The sequence below is a fragment of the Apostichopus japonicus genome, chromosome 19, assembly GCF_037975245.1.
Source record: "Apostichopus japonicus isolate 1M-3 chromosome 19, ASM3797524v1, whole genome shotgun sequence".
Classification (NCBI taxonomy): domain Eukaryota; kingdom Metazoa; phylum Echinodermata; class Holothuroidea; order Aspidochirotida; family Stichopodidae; genus Apostichopus; species Apostichopus japonicus.
The window spans coordinates 13,398,118-13,420,186 of record NC_092579.1 but is presented as its reverse complement, the minus strand read 5'-3'; the positions used below and the strand labels follow the sequence as shown (position 1 = coordinate 13,420,186).

At 35.5% G+C, this 22,069-nt stretch overlaps 1 protein-coding gene across 2 annotated transcripts; it reads left to right on the top strand.

The window, feature by feature from the left end:
• Positions 1 to 28: 28 nt before the first annotated feature.
• On the top strand, positions 29 to 8,657 carry LOC139960060 (endonuclease V-like). 2 transcript variants are annotated; one of them, XM_071958095.1, is made up of 9 exons: positions 29 to 123; positions 964 to 1,102; positions 1,807 to 1,975; positions 3,373 to 3,495; positions 3,996 to 4,035; positions 4,488 to 4,600; positions 5,325 to 5,396; positions 6,648 to 6,776; positions 7,253 to 8,657. In XM_071958095.1, exons 2-9 carry the CDS (start codon positions 1,047 to 1,049, stop codon positions 7,289 to 7,291), a joined length of 741 nt encoding a protein of 246 aa, XP_071814196.1. In that variant the 5' UTR covers positions 29 to 123; positions 964 to 1,046; the 3' UTR covers positions 7,292 to 8,657. The 2 variants fall into 2 exon arrangements, with proteins under 2 accessions (XP_071814196.1, XP_071814197.1); XM_071958096.1 differs by lacking the exon at positions 29 to 123 and adding an exon at positions 141 to 253.
• The last annotated feature ends 13,412 nt before the right edge of the window (positions 8,658 to 22,069 follow it).

Below are 22,069 nucleotides of genomic sequence, written 5' to 3'. Positions count from 1 at the left end.
ATGTAACCTAATTATTGTTATGGAAACCTTTATTCTGGACGGTGTGCGCAGACTCAGTTTCCGTTGCTCAACAAACAAAATGGCTGCGCCTATGGCATGACACAAATTCTGAGCCCCTTTGGTGTAAGTGTAACTTTTGGATTTATCTTAGATGCTACTGAATATCGAACTTTGTACTTCATTTTGATGAACTTTCATTATTTTCGTTAGTGTATTATGAACATGTCAATGTTTGACATTTCTGCATGAAATGGTAAGCAGTATTTATGTTATGATGAAGTCTGTTGATATTTGTATTCAGTGCTTGTACTGGTTACACGAATTGTGTACAAGATTATAGTGTAACTGTAAAGGGAATGATACTGTACTAATCAATAGTATCAAGATTGATGATATATGTCTGACTACACTTTGTAAAGAAATTGAGGCTATAATTTATGTTATACTTTTATTATTAATGTCATGAAATTGACTGACAAGCATGTTTCAGGATCAAAGATATCAAAACATTACATAATTAATGAAAGTTTGTTAAATCAAACCAGTGTCACGATATTGGTCGTAAAGCATGTTTCAGGATCAAAGGGGTAAAAACTTGATATCATTAATGACAGTGCTATCCTTCAAGCAGCTTCTGAATAACTACATCTAATTTGGGCAAAGAAGGAGCAATAGTCAACAACCCTTTGGGCGATTTGTGTGGACATCAATCATGATCAAGACAATTGACTGCTGCCACTATTTCACTTCAGTTAGAGTCCCTTTTCTAGCGGTACCTTTGTATACCACACAGCAAAAGTGGTTGCAGTATATAGCTGTGTGATGATAGCAATAATACTCACACTGACATGTTGTGACGTATATTGCAGCCCAGGTGATGTCAAAGCAGGAGATATGGTGAATATGATGCAAGTGCAAACAGCAGCTATTCTTAATGTGTTTATCAATTTTTATCTTCCACAGCTAATTCAGTTTATCAGTATAATGCTGCATGTGCAAGGGAAGGCATTTGATGCAATTATTGACACATTTTAGAGTGGTACAGAATGGAGGGAGAAGAAGGGAATACTGTAAATGAAGAACAGCTTGAAACATGGAGGCAGTAAGAATATTAACACTTACCTCCTAATTTTTGGAACTTATCCTTTACCAAAAGCCATGTATGCGATTCAGTTATAGAATACTATTGTATGGTTTGCCCAAACCCTTTTTGTTCTTGCTCAAGAAATGAAATCAAAATTTTCTTAAACTGTCACGCTCATATTGCATACATGTGTAACAAGAATATACCAAAAACTGAATTGCTGCCCATTTCACTACTTATTTATTACTATTCAGATAATTTGCTAAGGAGTACCAATGGTAATTTTATTGTTTTTTCCCATTTGTTTTAAGACAGATCCTTAAAACTTTGAAAGAAACATGATTGTGTTTTTGTTTCACTATTTGTAGCTTAAAACACTGTTAAGAAAGTTTCATGATTCATGAGTTATGATATTAAAATATGTTTTACCTGTTTATTTAAACTGTGGAGTCTACCTTTCTTAATGAAGATATGTTTTACTTGAATATTTACTACATTACAGTAACCAATTCATTACAGAATGGCCAACTGAAAATAATAATATAAATATCTGTATATATTTTGTTCACACTATATATGAGGCTTTTATCTGCAGTAGCAGCAGTACCCAACTGTTTACTTTAATTTCAGACTAACAGCTTAACATTTTCAGATAATAGAAATTGTCAAGTACTAAAAGTATAATTTTCACCGGCTGGTAATATCTTTTCGTTTAAATCCAGAAAACAAGATGAGCTGAAGATGCAGTTAATCGATGCCAACACTGAACCATGGCAGGAAAGTGCCACTTTTGACGGACTGAAACTAATCGCTGGTGTTGACATTTCATTTGTGAATGGAACCACAAGGGCCTGTGTTGCCTTGGTTACATGTTCTTATCCTTCCCTGGAGGTACTGACATTATTAATTCAAAATAACTAGTGGCAAAAACTTTGTTTTGATACTTTACAGACAGTTAATTAAAACAAACATAGATGTGATTCTTTACAGTAGCTCTTAGGAAACCAATCAACATACATGTGTTCTAGGGAAGCTCATACTTCAGATTGACTGGCTTGTCTAGTTTAAGCTCATAAACCATTAGAACTGTGATGATATATGTAGAAGATATCAAAGCGAATTCAATTTGTCAACCTGGTTAAAAGGTAACTTCATACTTTCGTGTCCTGCATTTGATATCGATGTAAAGTGCAATGTTACGAACATCCGCAAATTTGATATAATTATGGATTACGATTAGCAGGTGACTCGGAAGAAAAATTGAGAAAAACTATCTTTAAATTTTCCTTTTAGGAAAAAATCCAGACATATCAATTTATATTATATTTTTCTTTTATTGTTAAGTTTATTGTAAAAAGGATGACTATACTCAAATATGTTTATTATCTTTAACCGCTCCGTATGTCAGCTCTAAATTAGTGCAAGAAGTCAGACAATTACAGTTTTTTTTATAAATATTCACTGCACGAATTTTGCACATTAATAAGTAGATAAAACCCAGCATTATTGTGCTCTAATTTTCAGTTAAACAAGACATTTTTAAGAGTGAATGTAATTTGTCTGGCAACAGAGTGACATCCTCACGTCTGTCTAGTAAAGTCAAAACCCTATCCTTTTGTTTATCCTGTAAAATTATTTAGGCAAAGACACATTAGCAATACTAACAATGTATTTTCATTTTCATAAAGTCTTGCGTTCATTGTGCATTTATTACCATCAAGCAAACATTTCCAAATGTATTTTTTTACAAGGACATCCCGACAGAGATTTTAATGACAAAGCAGCTTAAGCAAAGCACTTGCATTTATCCCGACTTCTACTTTAACTTTCTTTCTTGGAATAATCAGAGCTTATCTAATTATGATGGAGTAGCTGTCTCTGTGTCACATCAAGATATTGCAAATTAGCAATCTGGAATATTTCTCTTCAGCGGTAATGGGTACTATCTCTGTCTCTAGCACATTGATTTTATAATTAAAGACCAGTGACAAGGAGAGAATAGTTCTTTTGTACTGACAATCATTTGTGTGTGTGTGTTTGTGAATTTGTTCTGGTTAGGTGGAAGAAGACGGAATGCAAGAAATCAAATGTAGGTATGGTATGTTCTGGTTGTACATATGTATATATACTTAATGTTTGAATTATATCTCAGTATCAACTCAGAATTGAGAGACTTGCACAAATATATCTCATACGGATAACCCTTTTAAGATTCAACACAACTATGTGTTCTAACTTGGAAATAAATTTTTGTTATTTTTGAAAAGTTTTGCTTTTTCTTGGTTTAGGTCACTGAAATTGTGACTGATATCATCGATATGACAGTTCCGTATGCATCAGGCTTTTTGGCGTTCAGAGAGGTTGCCTTCTTTCAGGAATGTCTGGAGAAATTGAAGGATGGGAAACCACAGGTACACTTAATAATTGTTACAAATTTGTATGTTGAACAATCCATATGGTTCCTTACTCGAAGCAACTGGACTGTCTAAAGACAATGAAAACCATATGATAGAGAAATATTTGATTACTTAATAACAGCATCAGATCATGTGAAGCAAATTTGTTTTGCTGGATGCCATCTTAAGATGACACTGTTCGAAGTGATGAAATGGTAACCTTAACTTGGTAATGGAAAACTAAAATGTATGAAATATGTAAAAGAAACCTTTCTGCTTGATGTTCCTTCAAAATAATATTACAGGCATTTGTTAACCCACCGGTTTATCAGTCTACACGGAACTGATGTGGTTTCTTTTTTTGCTAACTTAATAAGCATCCCTATCCATGCACTTCTCTCATATTTTGTGTCCAATTAGACTTCTAAATCCAAAGCAAAGTCATTTGTATTTTTCCTTCTTGTTTTCCTTTTGATGTTATTTTTCTTTCACCAAGTTTCATTTTCCGTTTTCAGATCATTATGGTTGATGGCAATGGAATACTGCATCAGAGGGGTATAAATCTTCTATATCTTTTACTATTTTGGTATAGCACCCTCTTAAATAAGTCTAGTCTACTTCCTGCCAGATATATCTTCTGTTCAATTAAACCAGAAATAGTGCTACGTCTATATGGATGCTCTGAAGTACCATTGTTTACCTGAAATTAACAGAAAGTAAGAAGTAATTAGTTAATTAGTTTAATAACACTTGCAATAACATCGTATCTACCTATCCTTCTATTGATTTAGCAGTGTCAAAGTTAACTTGCCAATATTCCTCTTTTTTCACGTTAATATAGGAGCCCCTACTGTTCTGTCTTTTGTACACAATGTGTATGTTTTATAATCTCAATGTGTACTGCACACATAACAAAAATGGAGGATTTAACAAAGGAGGTTTAACAAATATCAGGGTATATTCATATATGTGTATATGTATATATCTGTTTAATTTTTTCTCTAAAGGATTTGGTGTGGCATGCCATCTTGGTGTTCTGACTGATATCCCTTGCATTGGCATTGCCAAGAAACTGATGCAGATTGATGGTTTAGAAAAAGACGAACATTTCCAAAAAAAGGTAAGATATCCATAACTGGATTGAACCTGTCTGGATGTGGTTGCAACATAATTTACCCCCCAATTCCCCCTTCCCTTTGAAAATAAATCATTAAAACATATATATGCTTTATGACAAGCTAGCTACATCAATGGAATAGTAAAGTTTTATTACCTTAATAAAATCTGTTACTTTTGAAGAAAAAAAATATCAATGCTGATCCTAGACCCACAAATCTTTTAAGCAAGTACAGCATATTTCTCATTTTCAACTTTGGGCTGAAGTTAATTGTCATAAAGCCATCAATTGCTTTCACAGTCAAGTTGACTTTGATACTCATTCCGTCCGGGAGTGTAAGGTCGTTGTGGTTACAGCCATTTGCATATATCTTATTAGCGAGGTTTGCAACATATAATGCAATGTTGAAAAGTTTTTTAGTCCCACACTTTCAATCTCGATCTTATCTTTTTTTTCTCTCATTTGAAACCTTTGAATTTTATATCTAAATTTCTTCATTTCCCCCATGGTAAGGTAAATAAGTTTATGTTGAGAGGGATCTGATCTTGTACTTTAATAAGAGTTATCAATCAAATTTGGGCTGCATGATTTTGAATACAAACACTGAAATGTGCAGCTTAAAAGAACTAGTCCTGTTTTCTAGATGGATTAGTAATTTTGGGATTATTTTGAAATAAAATAATTTATTTTCAATAACTTACTGTTGGTTATTTCTCATCTTTCATAGAAAACGAAGCACCTAAAAGACAATGGAGATTCATTTAATCTCGTTGGAGACTCACAGAAAGTTTGGGGAAAGGTTTGTAAATTTGCTGCAAAACTCTATGATGAAGATTTGTTTCATAACTTTGAAGTGTGAGGAAAACAACCTTTTAACAATGTTGCATTTCAAGTTTTCAACCCAACAGTTTTAATGTAATGAAAGGTATGAAGTGTTTTCATGCATTAAAGTTATTGTTTTTCTGTACTTTTACCATAACACTGTCACAACTTTGTTCTTGTAAGTTTCAATAATTACTCCCTGACTTCCTGTTTTCTCAAGTTTGTTCACTGCTCCTCACCTCCCACCTGATGCCAGCCAGCCACTTGTTCCCCTTTGCTAGAATTCTCAGAAATCCTCCTAGGTAAACATATTAGATAACAACTGGTTACTGTTGTACTTTATCCCAGTCTTAAAGACTATTAGTAAATATTCCAGCTACCCCTGTGTTCTCCATTCAACCTCTGCAAGATGCTGGTTCATACCCCCCCCCCCCATTTTAATTGAGATAAGAAGAAAACAGTTAACTCTTGTGTTCTCAGATCAGATTGTGGTTTACTTAGATCCTAGACTTGACACAGTTCAGCTGTCTTTCTGAAACTGTCTTTGAATGAATAATAGTGCAAGAAATATCAGGTTGAACCATCAAAATCATTTCTGTGTCTGGTGGAATTTCCTTTCATCTCTCTTCCAGTATCCCATAACCATTACCATGAAGTTACCCTGAAATAAATAAAAAACTTAATCACTATGTTCGAGTAAGAATGTTCAATCAACGCAGTTAGTGCAACGGACATCTTTCAGTGCTTGTACAATGCTACCTGTACCGGACACAGTCGTTGTCCACTAAATTGAAATTGATTAATTTAACATTAAAGGGGGTATACTCGATTAGCGTAAAGCTTATCTCCCCAGAGGCCCTGAAATATATATAAAAAACTAGTAGCATAATAAAGTAGCATAAAAATAATACAATTATAATAAAACTAAAATAGAATTCAAACATATGCAATAAGATGACATTGAAAAAAAGAAAAAACATTCAAAATTGGCAATGGCAATGGTGTTGCAAGTTATATTTTCATGATCTTTATTTCATCAAAATTCATGGTTTTTTATGTTGCTTTGTAATGACTTTTCTTGCTTTGGGCTTATCATGTTAAACTCAGATCTGCTAATGGAAAGAACTTGCTGTATTATTGAACAACATATTCATTTTGAATTTCTTTCTCAGAATCAAGTTTTCGTGAATTTAAATGTCCTTTGTATTATCTCTTTGCTGTTCCTCAGGCTTTGAAGAGTACGGCAGACAGTTGCAATCCAGTGTTTGTCTCTGTTGGTCACAAGATCTGCTTGGACACTGCTACTAAGCTGGTTCATAAGTGTTGCAAGTACAGGATCCCTGAACCTGTTAGACAGGTAAGGACATCTAACGAGAATCATGGTACAAAACTTTTTGATGGAAATAATTGTAATTTATCAAAAATAGTTTCTCATATTACTGAAATCAAATTGATCTGTTCTGTCCTCTAAATCTTTGTCTTTTTTTGCCTTTCAAAGATTTTTGTTTTGTTTCATGATGTTGTATGTTTTTTCTCTGATATATACTGTACTGTATTGAAGTCTTGCTGTATGAATTGATTGTAAAAACAGAACAGATTTATTTCAGATAGGACAAGCTCATTAACTTAACCCAAAAATAATAAACGTTTATCTTAAAGTGAGTCTGAACTAAAAGCAGAAAATTGGTAACAGGTTTGTTGTCTGCCGCAACTAATCTGGCTTCCACGTGACTTTGACTTGTTTTAATTCCACTGTTCACATCGATTAATATTCGTTGTATGCTGCTATTTTTCCACAACATCTTTTGAGTCGACCAATCTTGTTTTCCACAGGCAGATATTCTCTCCAAGAAGAAGTTGCGTGATTCATGACGGGGCTTGAACATGCAAGTCAGTATCGTTCCACTCTGGAGATTTGGAGAGTACCGACCCAGTGTCTTATTTTAAGTTAAAATGCAGCGCTTCTGAATCTGTCGGGCGATGAAAACATGGATTATTTGAGATGAAGCAGAACTGATTCAAAACAGATGGTCTACTTCAAAAGTTTTCAGACTCAACCGTTGAACTTTGTCAGACTCAGACATGCATGTACATGTACAACTCAACTCTTCAAGTAGTTTATGTTTAAGTTGAAAGTTGCAAACGCTTGGTTGAATTCCCATATTAGAACATCCATTGGAAGTCTGTCTGTGTTCGATTCAGACTCTTTTTTACTTGGAATCTGAGTCATAGGCCTACATCGGCCTCTCAGGTGTTCTCAGGGCCAAAAAAATACCCTTGTGATGCATAAAACAAACTACATTGTCACCTGTTAAGCCTGTACTTTCACATCGTGTTTCAAATCGCTCATACTGTCAGTACGAGTGCATCGAATCATGACAGCCTAGAGTGGTACCAGCACATAAAATTGTTGTAACTGCCTGGATGGTATTGTGATATAGCATCAATGTAATATGCTATTAATATTAAACCCTGAATTTTTGTTTGCAGGGAGAGGTGTGATATGAGAGATAATGTACATTATAAGCAATAACAATGAAATAGTATTTAAATGAGTGATTAATGTAACAAGAATGTAGCAGATACATTGTCACATATGAATATGTATCAATTTTATTATGGATAAAGATGGGTTGGGAGGGGGGGGGGGGAGGAGGGCATTCCATGTTTTCTATCCATGCAGTATTATATCATATGTAATTATCACATGTAATTTTATCAAACATAATTATCATTAAATGTGAAATTTGAAAACTTTTTTGAAAACTCTTATTTACATGGTAAGGGACCATATTTAATATTTTGTGTTTTTCAAGTTTTTTTATGCCTTGAAAGAAATATGAGGGTGATGAATCATTTCTTAACATCACCAATTTTGTCATAATAGGGAATACATCAGGACAGATTATATTTGGAAAAAAAAGTAATTTTAATGAACAGGATTTTAAATAGTTTTACACACAATGAAATGTCATTTTAATATAGACATGTCAGGTTTAAATGAGAGAGGCACGATGGTTGGAATTATTCTTTTTATTACAATGTTCTTCTTGAAATGTGCTGTATAAAGTTATATTTGATATCAAATGGATTTACAGTCGTTTTTCATCATGTCTTTTTTAATAATGAATAGATTTATATTTTAAGCTAATATTGGTATAGTTAATACCAAAAATAAGTAAAACTGTTATTTGTATATTACATTTTCTTCAAATAATAATTTCAAATTTTAACGAGATAGTCTTCTTTGCTTTTGTTTTGTTTTCATTCTGCTGTATTTCCTGTCTTTATTTCCTGTCTTTATCGATAATATATCGATACTACATTTGGTAGTTCTTAGAATTAGATCGCGGTGATTAATCAAACTAAAACACTTTCCTTGATTTTGCATCAAATGAACATATTTTAAATTTTATTATTATCATTCTTTTCGATTCTAGACATTTTCGTCTCACAGAAAGTTTTCAGAGTAATTTTTGTTGTTGCTGTCAGTATCCGAAAGAGTTGAATATTAATTGTAAACATATTTTGGTATAGAAAAGTACCAACAAATTTACTGAAAACAAGTCAAAAGGCTGCATACAACGAGACTAAAATGACCTACAACCAACTTTGCCACAAAGAACTTTTATTTACGTACTATTGATAACTATACGCATGTAAGACTTGATTGATGTATGATCATCTCAAAAATAGATGGACCACCATAAATGGAATTTAGCAACATTGTCTCAAATTTAACAATTTCTATATATTCAATACCGTCTACTTTTTCTACAAAAGTATACGAAATATGTGATTTTATTGCATCTGTTATACTAAACCACTAAAAACCATTTCTTGTCATTCACGCGATTCACGTAAATACAGATGCCCTGTTGTTAAATAAGAAGTAGTCTTCAGTCTAAATATAGTTTTTATAACGGCAAGAGTTCGTGATTGAAAATCTGATTATATGTAGAAATTCTAACCAACCACAGAATAGACAAAAAAAATGGAGTGGCAAAGTCTCAGCAATCTTTCGGCGATTACAATTTTTTTTTTCGATTTACAAATATCCTGCTATCTGGTATAACTTAATTGTCGTAACAGAGATCTCATTTATTTATTTTCTCATATTTTTTTTGTGGGGGGGGGGGGGGGGTTGGCGGGGGGGTGAGATTCCTTCGACTGTCAGTTCATACCATACAAACCATAATAAGACGTACCCTTGTGAACAAGTGACGGACAATGAATACAGGCATCGATGTACTTGTGACAGCATTGCAGGTTCTATTCCAAGATCAAATTTCAGTTACGAGAGTTTACTTTTAATCATATAAGGCTCATCTGTCGAAATGGCTGGAAAAGACATTTTAGCACGTAGAAAGTCAACAAATAAATAAATAAGTACATCTACAGATTTGGTGAACATAAAGTTTCAAATAACATGGTGACAAGAACAAGAGACGTATTCGTGATCTTACGATAAGTTTAAAAAACGACACGTTTACCTGATGTTACGATAAGTCTCAAGAACAACACGTTTACCCGATGTTACGTTCCAGACTTGCTGCAGTACTTTGGGCCACATTTTTTTTAGGAATAACGGCAAAGAAAAGTATTGGATGAATGTTATTATTAGATTTGAAAATGACACTAAAATAAACATTAGATGAGCTCGCCATCTAGCGAAGAACTCATGTCGTAACGTGATGAATATTATTGAGTATCCAGATATGATAACTTAACTTCAGTTTGAGAGCTCATCTTTAAACCTGATTTGCTTATACTTATTCGAAGGAAGAGGGTGAGAGTTGTGGGGGGGGGGTATCCGAATCCCGGGTGGGGGATGGATATGAGATTTGATTTGAGTAAGTCAACCAAAATCGCTTCAAAACATTCCATTAAAATTGTCTGTAGTCTGTACCACAATTTTCAGTATAAACAAACCTGCTCTTTTCAATCCCCGAGTTTTTTTGGTTAATGTAATTTTACAACAACAAAATACTTCATTCTTTGTAACTGTTTTCTCAATTTCTCGAGAAAAAGGTCACTATTTATGTGAAGAAAATTACAACTTTTCATTGAAAGGGTGCATTTTTCATTTAACGAAAGGGCATTCATAATTTGCGAAAAAGGGGCACTTTGTGCCAGTGCGTACTAACATTTGTATATTTTGTTTCATCACAATTTACAGTGTGACGGGAAGTCTCCTATAAAGCCTGTAAGGCTTAACAAAGTAGGAGACTCCCCAAAAAGAATAAAGAAAGAAAAACTTAAGAATAGAAAATGAAAAGTTAATAGTAGCATCAACATTAGCCTCCCTATACCTGAATTGCCTACCTTATCTTGCAATCTAAAACGTATAGCTGAAATTTCACACATACAAGAAAAGACATGGAAATCAAGCTGTGTGAATTTAATTTATCTTTAGAATACAAGAAATTGCACATGGGTTTCAATTTTATTTTCTATGGAGAATACTAGGCAGAATCCCTACCAGGGGTCCGACTTCTCCGATCACGAGGCCCTGCATGTGGATATCCATCACGAGCAGACACAAAACAGTATTACATAGAAATTGATTGCAATAATAATAATAATAATAATAATAATAATAATAATAAATGAACTTATAAAGCGCTAAAATCTACGAAGTATTAAGCGCTGTACAACCCTAATAGAACGCCAACTTGAAAAAAATGAGTCTTCAAGCAAGACTTGAACTGACTGAGAGTAGGAGAACTCCGCACAGATATGGGCAGACCATTCCAGAGCTTGGGCCCGGCTGATGGAAAGGCACGGTCGCCATAGGTTTTCAGTTTAGTCCTGGGAACAGTGAGAGTGAGTGTATTGCTAGACCGCAAGGTATAACGAGTATTGACCTGGAAGGACAGATCGTCTGACAAATAGGCGGGTGCCATTCCATGAATGCACTTATACACCAGGAGCAGTACTTTGAACTTAATTCTGAGTTCAACAGGCAACCATACTGTGGACCATATTGTGACTGTAAACTTAATAGAATATTGTCGATACTATTACACTCGTAAATGGACACAACCATGTAGGCTATTTACAAGTTTTGTTCTTCTTTTTTGATACATGAGTATAGGTTTACGTTATTAAATATTTTCCCAGGTTAGTTATATCACATTCCAAAACCGACAAATCTCAGACCGGACAAACGCTTCATATGCCAAAAGGAAAGCTATTTACATATTTTCAAAGAGAAGCCTGCAGAGTGTAGCTTACAAATGTATCTATTTAACATTCTGCAATTGTCAACTGTTTTTTAGAAGGGGGGGGGGGGAGGTCTTTACCTCGTTACCCTCTGTGTCAATCAAGCTATATTTCTTGAAAATAAATTATCCTTTCGGCGAGTTGGGACTGGTCAATGCTAATCCATGATCCATGAGATCCTACTGGGATAGATTTATTGCAGATGTCTACAAGAAGATTCTTTGGTGTCTCAAATGGTGGACAAATAAATAAAATGATTTATCCTGTAATTGACGGATAACCTTTCTGGTCTACTGGAATATCACCAGACGGACTTGTAGTACAACAGTTTGAGTACGGGTAGGCTATAGAATTGGTAAAGGTGAAAATACGAGTTGAAGGCGATCAGCGCGAATAAGGTACTTAATCTTTGTCAGGGACGAAGGTACCAGTGTACGGGGGAAGGGGAGGGGTGGGAGAGAGGGGCTGAGGCGTTATGTCGTCAAGGAAAGGGGTTATACGGTATATGTTATCTTGGTCAGTGACACAGGTACCATTTTTGTACCGGGGGCGGGGTTAGACAGGACCCTACTGAAGACGTTATGTCGCCCAGGGAATGGGTATAAGGGGAGGGGTGGCCACACTCCTTAGAGAAAGATTGGTAAAATGGAAGGTGCATATAGTTGCAAAATGGTGATATATATTGCACATGAGAATTTTCGGCTATTTAGGTTTACCGCACAAACATGTTATATGTACTGTACACTGGGATTTGTTTTTGTACTAGTCAGTCTGCCAATGGGGAAGGGCAAGTGGGGGGAGGGGGGGGGGGGGGTAAAGTATATCTATAGTAACACCCACCTCGTCCGTATACCGACACTGTTACAACCTCCAAGAGAAGTTAAGTTGTATAATATGTATCGATATAACTTACTTATATTCTCAGTGTGTGATATACGTTCTCTGCGATTTCTCATCGTTTCATGTGATCTGCCGGTTACGTCTTTAAAGTAATTCACTCAATTGGTTTGGTTTCCTTTGTTTATTCTTGTATGAGGCATTTAATAATAAAGACACCTTCACACAGTCAGGCTCAACCAGGGGTATAAGAATTATTCGTGTATGGTTATACCTTGGTGACTGAGAGATGTTTTTTAATGTTTTGCGGACTCTGAAGCGCATGTACGGCTTGTTCATTTTTAGCACCTATCTAAATTCTCAACCTTTGAATAAACCAATAAAGAAATATACACTGCCTCCTCACCATAGGGAGTATCACCAATCGCCTCAGTTCCACCATAGTTGGGGCTGAGATGAGAAAGAAAGAAGAAGATTGTTTATTCTTTGCGCGAGGTGGGGGTCTCTGGCAAACTTTCTGACAGCGTATCTACATAAAAGAAGTCGTCGAAATGTTGACGGACCGGTTCACCATTGACGTATCACAGTTTTCCGGGGACCCCCTGCAGACCCCTAATCCTACACGGACCGCCCATGAATGTTGGACCCTCTATAGGACCCCAGGTTGAGAATCATGCTTTTATAACAAAAACCTCTTTGCTGACACTAATTTTGTTCAATATCAGGCTTTCATTTCTATCGAAATTTGACAAAATTATAAGCAAGTTGATCAGTCTGGAATGCGTCCAGAATAAACAGCAATCACTTCAGTCCAAAGCGGCTTGTCGTGAATTCTGTATTTTTACTGCAATTTGTATGTAAAATACAATTATTATTGCTCTCCCTCAATCCATCGAACGAGATATCCCCCCCCCCCTCGCGCTTACTCTACCTTCAGTTAATTGTGACAAGGTTACCTTAATTTTTAAATGAATTTCACTTAGTCTTCTTTTATTTGCTTTAGACTCTCTTTAAAAAAACAGTTTTTTTTAATTATCCAAGCCGTCCTTTTCATTGGGAATTAAAACATAGCTAGTAATGCTCTCCTTCGAATGGGATCTTACCCCCCACCCCCACCCTTCCCCCGCCCTACTCATCGAGCCACTACCACACTTCTCTCATAAGGTTATTCTAATTAACACTCATGAAAATGAATTTCATGTACCCATTTTTTGTTTCAGACTATGTTATCTACTACTCCACAAGGAGTTGTCGTTCGGCAAGCCGCCATATTTTCATTAAAAATTAATGATTTAGTCGCGATTATTTCAGAAAGACAGTACTTAAAAACACATTCAAGTGTGACGGTGTGGTGTCTCTTTGAAAAGAGCTGTTACGAGTTTTCAGCCAAAAAAAAAGAGATAACAAAAAGGAGGCGACAAAGAGAGAGCCTGAAGGAGCAAACAAAGATGGCGAAAGTGTTACAAAATGTATCCGCAGATTCTCATTATACAAGGCATGGTTGTCGACATTTACGACAGCCATCCAGAAATCCATCAACCGAAGCAAACGACTTACGGCTATTAGTTGATATTTGCCAGAGTTCCAGGGTTACACAATCTTGCCTAAATTACGTTAGAGTTCATAGAACAACTGGCTCTGTTTCATTTCGTGTTTCAACCCAAACCGGGAATCCGGACATGCGTTGTGGTATAGTGCAAACTATAACAGCGCCATCTTCAGGTTAAAGTAACATGTAAGGGTTTCCACGTAACGTCGAAAGTACGTTAATTAAGAAATAAATAAATATAATGATAATAATAATACTAATACTAATAATAATAATAATAATAAACCGTACTCTACGTCACAGGCGCATGGGCAAAGTGCGGCGGACCCCAGGATGCTCCATTTCATATTTTCTACAAACCGCGAGGTTTCAAAACCATATATGAATGCAGCCCGAGAAAATATACATTTATAATATCTATATAAGCAATCATAAATCAAATGTGGCAAAGAATTAATTAAACTATCCGAAAGGAAAAAAAGGCGATTTACTTATAAGGTACTTTTTAATGAAGGATATTTCAGCATAACTAATGGGCATGGTTAAGGTATACAGGTTTCTGATCGTTTAGTTTCCACATAATGTAATATTTTTGCTTATCTCATGGGAGAGTTACTTCGTCTTGAAGTATTGCCAGACAGCGGATTATAGATAAAAACTTTCACTGAGGGTCGCACAAGGCCAATTTCGAGCCCACCTCTGATTTACATTAACGGTATCAAATTAGAACATAAATTAATCTCTTAACATGTAACATGATTCTGTGTTTCATTCAACTGTATAATTTCAAAGACCTCGCTGAACTTCATATATTGCATTCAGAGCATTCGAAAAGATTAAAAGGTTGTAAGTCCCTTTAAAGAAGCAGCCTTCATTACGTGTTTCTGTTAGCACAAAGCAGTTCCGTTTTACCCTAAAATTTAACTTCAGTAAATACATTAAGACATGTTAAATATGCACTAGATTAACAATATCAAACAATAACATATCCAAGATAATACTAATGATAAAAACCTCGCAATTCAAACTTTTATAAAAAAAAAACAGGAAAAGAAAGAAATTAGACGCAATAATACAAAAAAGGATTGTTGCGCAATATTTCTGTAAATCCGACAGAAGTCAAGACCTTTGAGGCCTCAAACAATAGACAGAGATGTTGTTTATTTCGGTAGATTCTACAAACTATACAAAACATGTTCATGTCCTCGGAAATATAAACCATGGATTATATACTTCTAGTACACAGCCGTTTCGAAGCCTATCCACATTTTAATTCGATGGTGTGTGTGTGGGTCTTTGTGTTTGTGCGTTGGGTTCTGTATAATACGTGTGACCATTTATCATCGGTGTGCGAAAAATGGGTCGACAGGGGGGCGTGATCCCCCACCTCACCGTTAGTCAAAGAGCAAACGTTAAGTCGGTGAATTTTGTCAACATTCAAGAACTTTTCGATACTGTATGTATTTACCTTTAACTAAATCATTAAATCATCAATCCTGTACTTGTTAGCATAGGTAACTCAATTGAAAAAAAAAACATACTATTTTGCAAGTAGAATGTCTAAAATTAATCATATCTTAGATTTACAAAAACTTGTATCGGGATCTCCACAAAACAACTCATTTTGGCAATATTATTCCACGTTTTAGAATATGCTCTTCACAATTGACAAATCGCACAACCTTTTTTGAATAACAAAATTCAATTTATTTTGTTGTCTATATAGTTGAATGTTGGGCATGGCAAATTAGAAAGGGTTTTTCTTTTTTCCATTACATATGCAGTTCATACCACACGCAGACATCAATTTATCATAATGTCATCAGATTACAGAAATCTCACTGTTATGTATCAAAAGGCTCACAGAGAGGAAATTCTTGACAGTCTAAAATATACATTAAAAGGTTAATGACGAATTATTAAAAGAAGAACGCTTTTAGCAGCTGGCACGTTTTGTTTTCCTCTAATGGGTCCGCTAATCGTGAATGTAAATTTAGCTTGTTTTTTTGTTTGTTTTCATTTTGTCAGAATGCTCCAGCCAAGACCTTCCTCGGTCAGGATCGTTAAATGTTGTGGTGTGAGAGGTGGACAGAGAAAAGGTTATTCATCGAATGTGTGTTTGGTGAGGAGGGTGTGAGGAATAGACGTGTACACCCTTCAGCACACGTTATTTGATTTTGCGAGTGTCCTGTTGTTAAAATCTAATTCGAGGCATATATAAGCGCGCGAAAATTTCGAGGATATTTACACCCTTCCCCTCTTTTTTTAATTTTTATTTTTATTTCATCTCGAAGTTTTAGGTCAATCTACATGTACTTCTAAAACATATCCAGTTGAGAAGGGATGGGACATTATAGATGCATAATATTATTTATTGGTCAGGAGGATAACGGCCATAAAAAGGGGGAGGGGAGGGGGAGGGGGAGGGGGAGGGAGGAGCATGGAATGAGAGAGAGACCAATAGTAATCGACGGGGAGTAGAGTAAGAAGAAGAAAAAACATAAGGATAAAGGTGACGGGAAGGGAAGGGAAGGGATGGGGGAGGGAGGGAGGGGAGGGAAGGGAAGGGAAGGGCGAAAAGTACAACAGTTTAGAGTTCACTCAAAGAAGCAAATCAGTCTCTTGGTAGAGTTTCTAAGTCGTTCTCCTACTGTTGCAACAACTCCCACTTTAATTAATGCTCCAAGTCTAGTGACTTTTGATCACAACAAATTAAAGGCATAAACACTTATTTTTCAGAAGCCCCAAATGGTTCAACCATTAATGTATATTCTGAATGGGATTATTAACCTATAGGGCAGTCTTCTCCGTTGCCATCTTTGGGCCACTTATACTGTTGTTTGTTTCCAATCTGGCCTTTAAATTCTGTTTAATTTCTTTTCTTACTCTTTCTCCTTGTTTAAGTTTCTAAATTCTCGATGCCATCTACATATGTCTCATAATCCACCATTTGTGGTCCTTTATAAAGACTTTGATCCGCCCTGATTCTCTCTTGTGAGCCTATAGGTGAGGTTTTTTTTTTTTTTTTTTTTTACTGAAGTCTCCTTTTTTTCTTCCCTTTTCTTGCAAGTTTACCTTTTGACGTTTATTCTTTACTGATTACTCCGACAAGATGTAGCGACAATGTGCACTTTAGTTTGATTGCTTCTGTCTGTGATGTAAGGAGATAAAATGTTTGATTTAGTCTCGGAGTGTATTTACTCTATCAATCTAGTTTTACAAGAGGAAAGGGGGAAAAATCGTTTCACTTTAACGGAACCACATATGAAGGTGACGCACAAGGTGAAGCGTTGCTTTACGGTAACGAAAATTTGTGTAAACTTCCTAGCTCAAGCTGTGCAACATTGTGACAAAACATTATCATTAAAAGCTACGAATCTCATGCCAAAGGGGAAAAAACCCATCGAATCATCGAAAAGTCATCGTTGAGACCTCTGATGAAATGCAAAAGTGGGATGACACCTGGTTTCCGAAACATTTTAGTGGCGTACCCGGTTTCTATAGCATATTGCACCGCAACATATACATTATAAGATTGCCAGTGTTGAAAGCAGTGGGGCGGAGGGGGCGGGGGGGGGGGGGAGCGGGGAGGCAATGAAAGGAGAAAATATAGAAACAATAACATCAATTGTATTATCAATTCAATTCAATTCATAAGACTTTATTTCAATCTCTTGTATTAAGTATGCAATTTTGACAATAGACGTGGGTAAATGTACAGTTATATTATTCAGTTTATATTTTCCTATTATAACAGATACGTTCATTAATCTCACATAGTTCAATTTAGAAAGAAATAATTGTGAATGCATTTTGTTGTATCTTACTGTATTACAAGGCCATATCCACCCTACTCACAAGATTTAAAGTCCATGGTTTCAATTCTAAACAAATTCTTGTGGGAAGTCAAAGGTCACTTAATTATGGAAAAGAAATGATGTTCGTGACAGTAAGCACATTGCTAATGCTTCCAACAGTTTTCCCACCTCCATTGTGTGTGTACTCATTATTGGGCGGCAAAAGGTTAAAAAAAAATGAATTGCATAGAATACCTGACTCGTTACGTCAATTAACTTGGGATGATATAGCTTGTCCATTCCTAGTGTATAACGGTCTATATTTTTTATCTTTTTAAAAAACAATGTGAATATTTCGTATTTTTTGTCACGATTTGCGATAATTTTGTCATGATCATACGGTCACAGTCATATAAGGGGACTGGGGTTGAGAGTGGATCAAATTGTTTGGCTTTATTGCCCATGCTCTATCTTGGGTGATTTTCTTCAACAACAAAAAAGTATCTGAATATCTCGAATGTAAGAGATAAGTGCATTCATAAGTGCCGTGTGCATAACAACTAATCATACATATAAGTTGAACGTAGGTGCCGTGTGCATAACCATGGACGTCGGTAGGAAAAAAATCCAGAGGGGGCGAGCAACTTCGGGTATTCAATTACCGGTTAACAGCCCAAAGAATGAACCGGTTAACCGGTTTACAATAAAGTAATTTAAACTGTTTAATTAACCGATTAACAGTCAAAATTTAACCGGTTAAACATATTTTTGACGATAGAGCACATTTTTTTTCTACTTTGGTTACCCGGGGGGGGGGGGGGAATCTTCATTTCTATAATATTGCAAGATAAGTGCCGCCCTCTGTATCCCCCTTATGTTTGCGCCCCTTCCACATTGAGCCCTCCTTCCACCGTGACCGTATACACAATCATCAACTAACGTCGTATGGGTTCTGGACAGAAAGAATTTGAGGAGAGAATTTTTGAAAACTTGATAGTCTGTTTACAGGCCTATATAAATATGCATCTCTGCTTTCCAACTTTGCCAGGATATCGGTTTTCTGTTTTCGATTTCTCTTTTTTGCACAATACCAAATAGAATTTGTCAGAAGTCACTCTTGGTACTTAAAATGATGATCTGTTTTTACGATTGGAGTGGCTGATTGGCGCTAGTGATTCGAAACAATCGTCAAGGGAGTTTCTTTACTTAATTTGATAATGATAGGAAACTCGTCAACTTTCGCCAAAACACGCGGTAAACTCTGTAAAGAGAGAGAGAGAGTGAGTGAGAAGATTTTATTCCATTTACGCAGAATGTTAGTTGCACAGGGAATCTCTTATATATACCAACAGAATTATGAATATATATATATATATATATGTATTATAATCTCATCTCATATGTTCGACAAGGGAATGATCGGAATATTAACTCCATATATATATATATGATAATATCAAGTATTCGATAAATGCAAAACGGAATTGATGGAAAGTCCAGATGGAATACTCTCTCGCTTTGGCACAAGAGAATTGAAATAAAGTGGCCTAGACACACTTATTATACATACATACATTGACGGTGATGACTTTTGACGTGTGGCTATCGTGGACTAACAATTTGTTATTTTTTTATATTTTTTGTGTGTGGTCGTAATGTATGTTTACCAATGATATATTAAATTTTTATGGAAGGAGCAATTTACTACAGTCGTGGCAGATAGTTGAGGCTAATTAGAAGATATGATGATTAGAGGTATCACCATATCCTCTGTATACATATATACTTCCATAAATGTCTATAACTGTTGTAAGATATACAGATCATGGCAGTTATAGCATGGTCATTTTTCATTACCCTGTACCGTTGGTTTATTTTACCATTTAATCCTATGTAAACTTTGTACCACGATAGTATTAAAAGCGTGCCTTCCTTCCGTTTCCAATTTATGACGCAAATTCACCCCCTCCCCTTCCCGCACCCCCACCCTCGTTATATAAAAATAGTACATAACAAAAACAGATGATGAGTTGAGCGTTTTCTATTTTTTTTTTCTATTATATAAGTATTGTCTATATATGGTACGGAAAATAACAGAAAGATGTGCGTAGAGGATTAATACAATCCCAACCCTCATTATTGGTCTAAGTGATGAAAATAACTGCGAAGAACAATGTCCCCATGCACGTGGCTAAGGAAACAGGTTTAATGTTGCTTTACATACAAAGCTGACGACTTGAGCAAGTCTAAATATGACATCATCGAGCCATGTGTAATTCTTTCTGCTTCATTTTTTATTGTTATCTTTGTTTCTATCTTTAATGTGTTACAATTTATATTTTCTGTAAAATGCTGAGATGACTTTAAAGAAAATGTTGAATCTATCGATGGTCTTAACAACACCTAATCATTAAATTGATTTCAGTGTCAACACTGGTGATACTCTTCCTTGAAAATATGAAAAGAAAAACAAATAGAAAGATTTCCAGATCCTAGTGACACTCTATAGCAGGGGTTCCCTAACTGGGGTGCATGAACCCCCAGGGGGTGCGTGAGTACATACCAGGGGGTTCGTGAGACGTTTCTGAAAGTCAAAACTAGAATACTTTTTGTTGAGCTAAAATCTGATATGTCATGATATAATTTAGTAATGTACAAAAGTCGTACCTATCGACAAACTCTTTTCGCGTTCCATACGTATATGTTGCCATAGTAGTACCGTACCATGCATGTGATACTTGATCTTTTACGAAGCACTGTTATGCGTATTATAGTATAATGATGACTCAGATCGTGTTTCGAAAAGTTGGGGGTTCGTGGACAACTCTGACATCCACAGAGGGTTCGTGGGGGGGGGGGGGAGATAAAGTTAGGGAAACCCTGCTCTATAGGATCAACAGAGACAACTTTTAAACTAGAACATCTCCCAAACCATGGAGGTAAAAACAGAACTAAGCGAGATTTTTCTCACTCGTCTCGAGGAGTTGTTCATCACAAACTTCCGCTATCATTTGTAACCTAAAGAGGAGAGTTTATAGTTGGGGTTTGTGAACCCTCTAAGCAAGCAGAACATGGATATAAATAACTTCGATTCATCAAAGACTAGTTTCATGGATTTTCTCTAATACAATTCACTAAATAATGTATACACAAAATAGAGGACATGTGTACATAAAGTCATCTCTATACTTTATGGACTGATATCAAGGTCGGCTAATCCAAGGCTAATCCCCCCCCCCCCACCCTTTCCGAGAACACACTCCTTCTCAGCATGTTCTGCTCCGATTATGGTATGATTTTGTTCAAGTACACTACAAGAAGACAAAGTCTGTCAGATGCCAGTCTTGGTATTTCCACCACGGTGGCGAGGATCTGTTTTTACGATTATATAGTGGTTGACTGGCGGCGTTACACTGATTCGTGACAATCGGCTGGGGAGCTTATTTAGGTAATTAAATTGGTAATGTTAGACTTTACGTCAAGTTGAACCAAACTTCAGAACACTCTGAGAAAGAAACTTCAAGAAAGAATATCAACAAGCATAGGCTAGTATGTCTTGGTACAAGATAATGTAGGCTATTATGGGTCTAGTTCGTATGTATGACTAACATATATAATTTCTATGATATATATATATATATATATATATATATATATATATATATATATATATATATATATATATATATATATATATATATATATATATGGCGAGGTGTAAGCATTCGACAAGCCTACAGTACCAACATTAACCTGATTAGACCGAATAGGATATTAGCTGCGACCACCGCCGTAACCAGAATAAGCATAACCCTTTTAATATATATGGAAGTTGCCTATAGACTGCCTTATAATACTAAAGAAACGGACTGAGATGTTTGCGCAGGACCTATCTGAATTAAAAGCCCTAGTTATTAATGGTCGGGCGGATGGAGGGGGGGGGGTCAGTTTTTCATTCACAAAATGTGTCCAAAATATTTACTTCCATAATTTTTTCAAGATTTTACTAACATATTTTCATTGCAATATTTTGCTGAAATATTTTACATTTTTTCCAATTTTTCAATTTGTACTAAATAAATCATTTCATTTTTTTTGTGAACCTGTTTTTAAATTGTTATAGCTTCTTTTCGACCTCGTTTCAGCAGCTTCCATTTCGTTTATATCGGCCAGAATGGTAGTAGGTATGAGGCGTGTCTCTGTCTCTAACTACATATTATCCATGTAATAATTAAATCTATC

Excerpts from the sequence above, each read along its gene's own strand:
- LOC139960060 (XM_071958095.1), top strand. The coding sequence starts at position 1,047 with ATGGAGGGAGAAGAAGGGAATACTGTAAATGAAGAACAGCTTGAAACA. Across the intron at positions 4,601-5,324 it reads ACGAACATTTCCAAAAAAAG|AAAACGAAGCACCTAAAAGA; the intron begins GTAAGATATCCA and ends CATCTTTCATAG. Across the intron at positions 5,397-6,647 it reads CACAGAAAGTTTGGGGAAAG|GCTTTGAAGAGTACGGCAGA; the intron begins GTTTGTAAATTT and ends GCTGTTCCTCAG.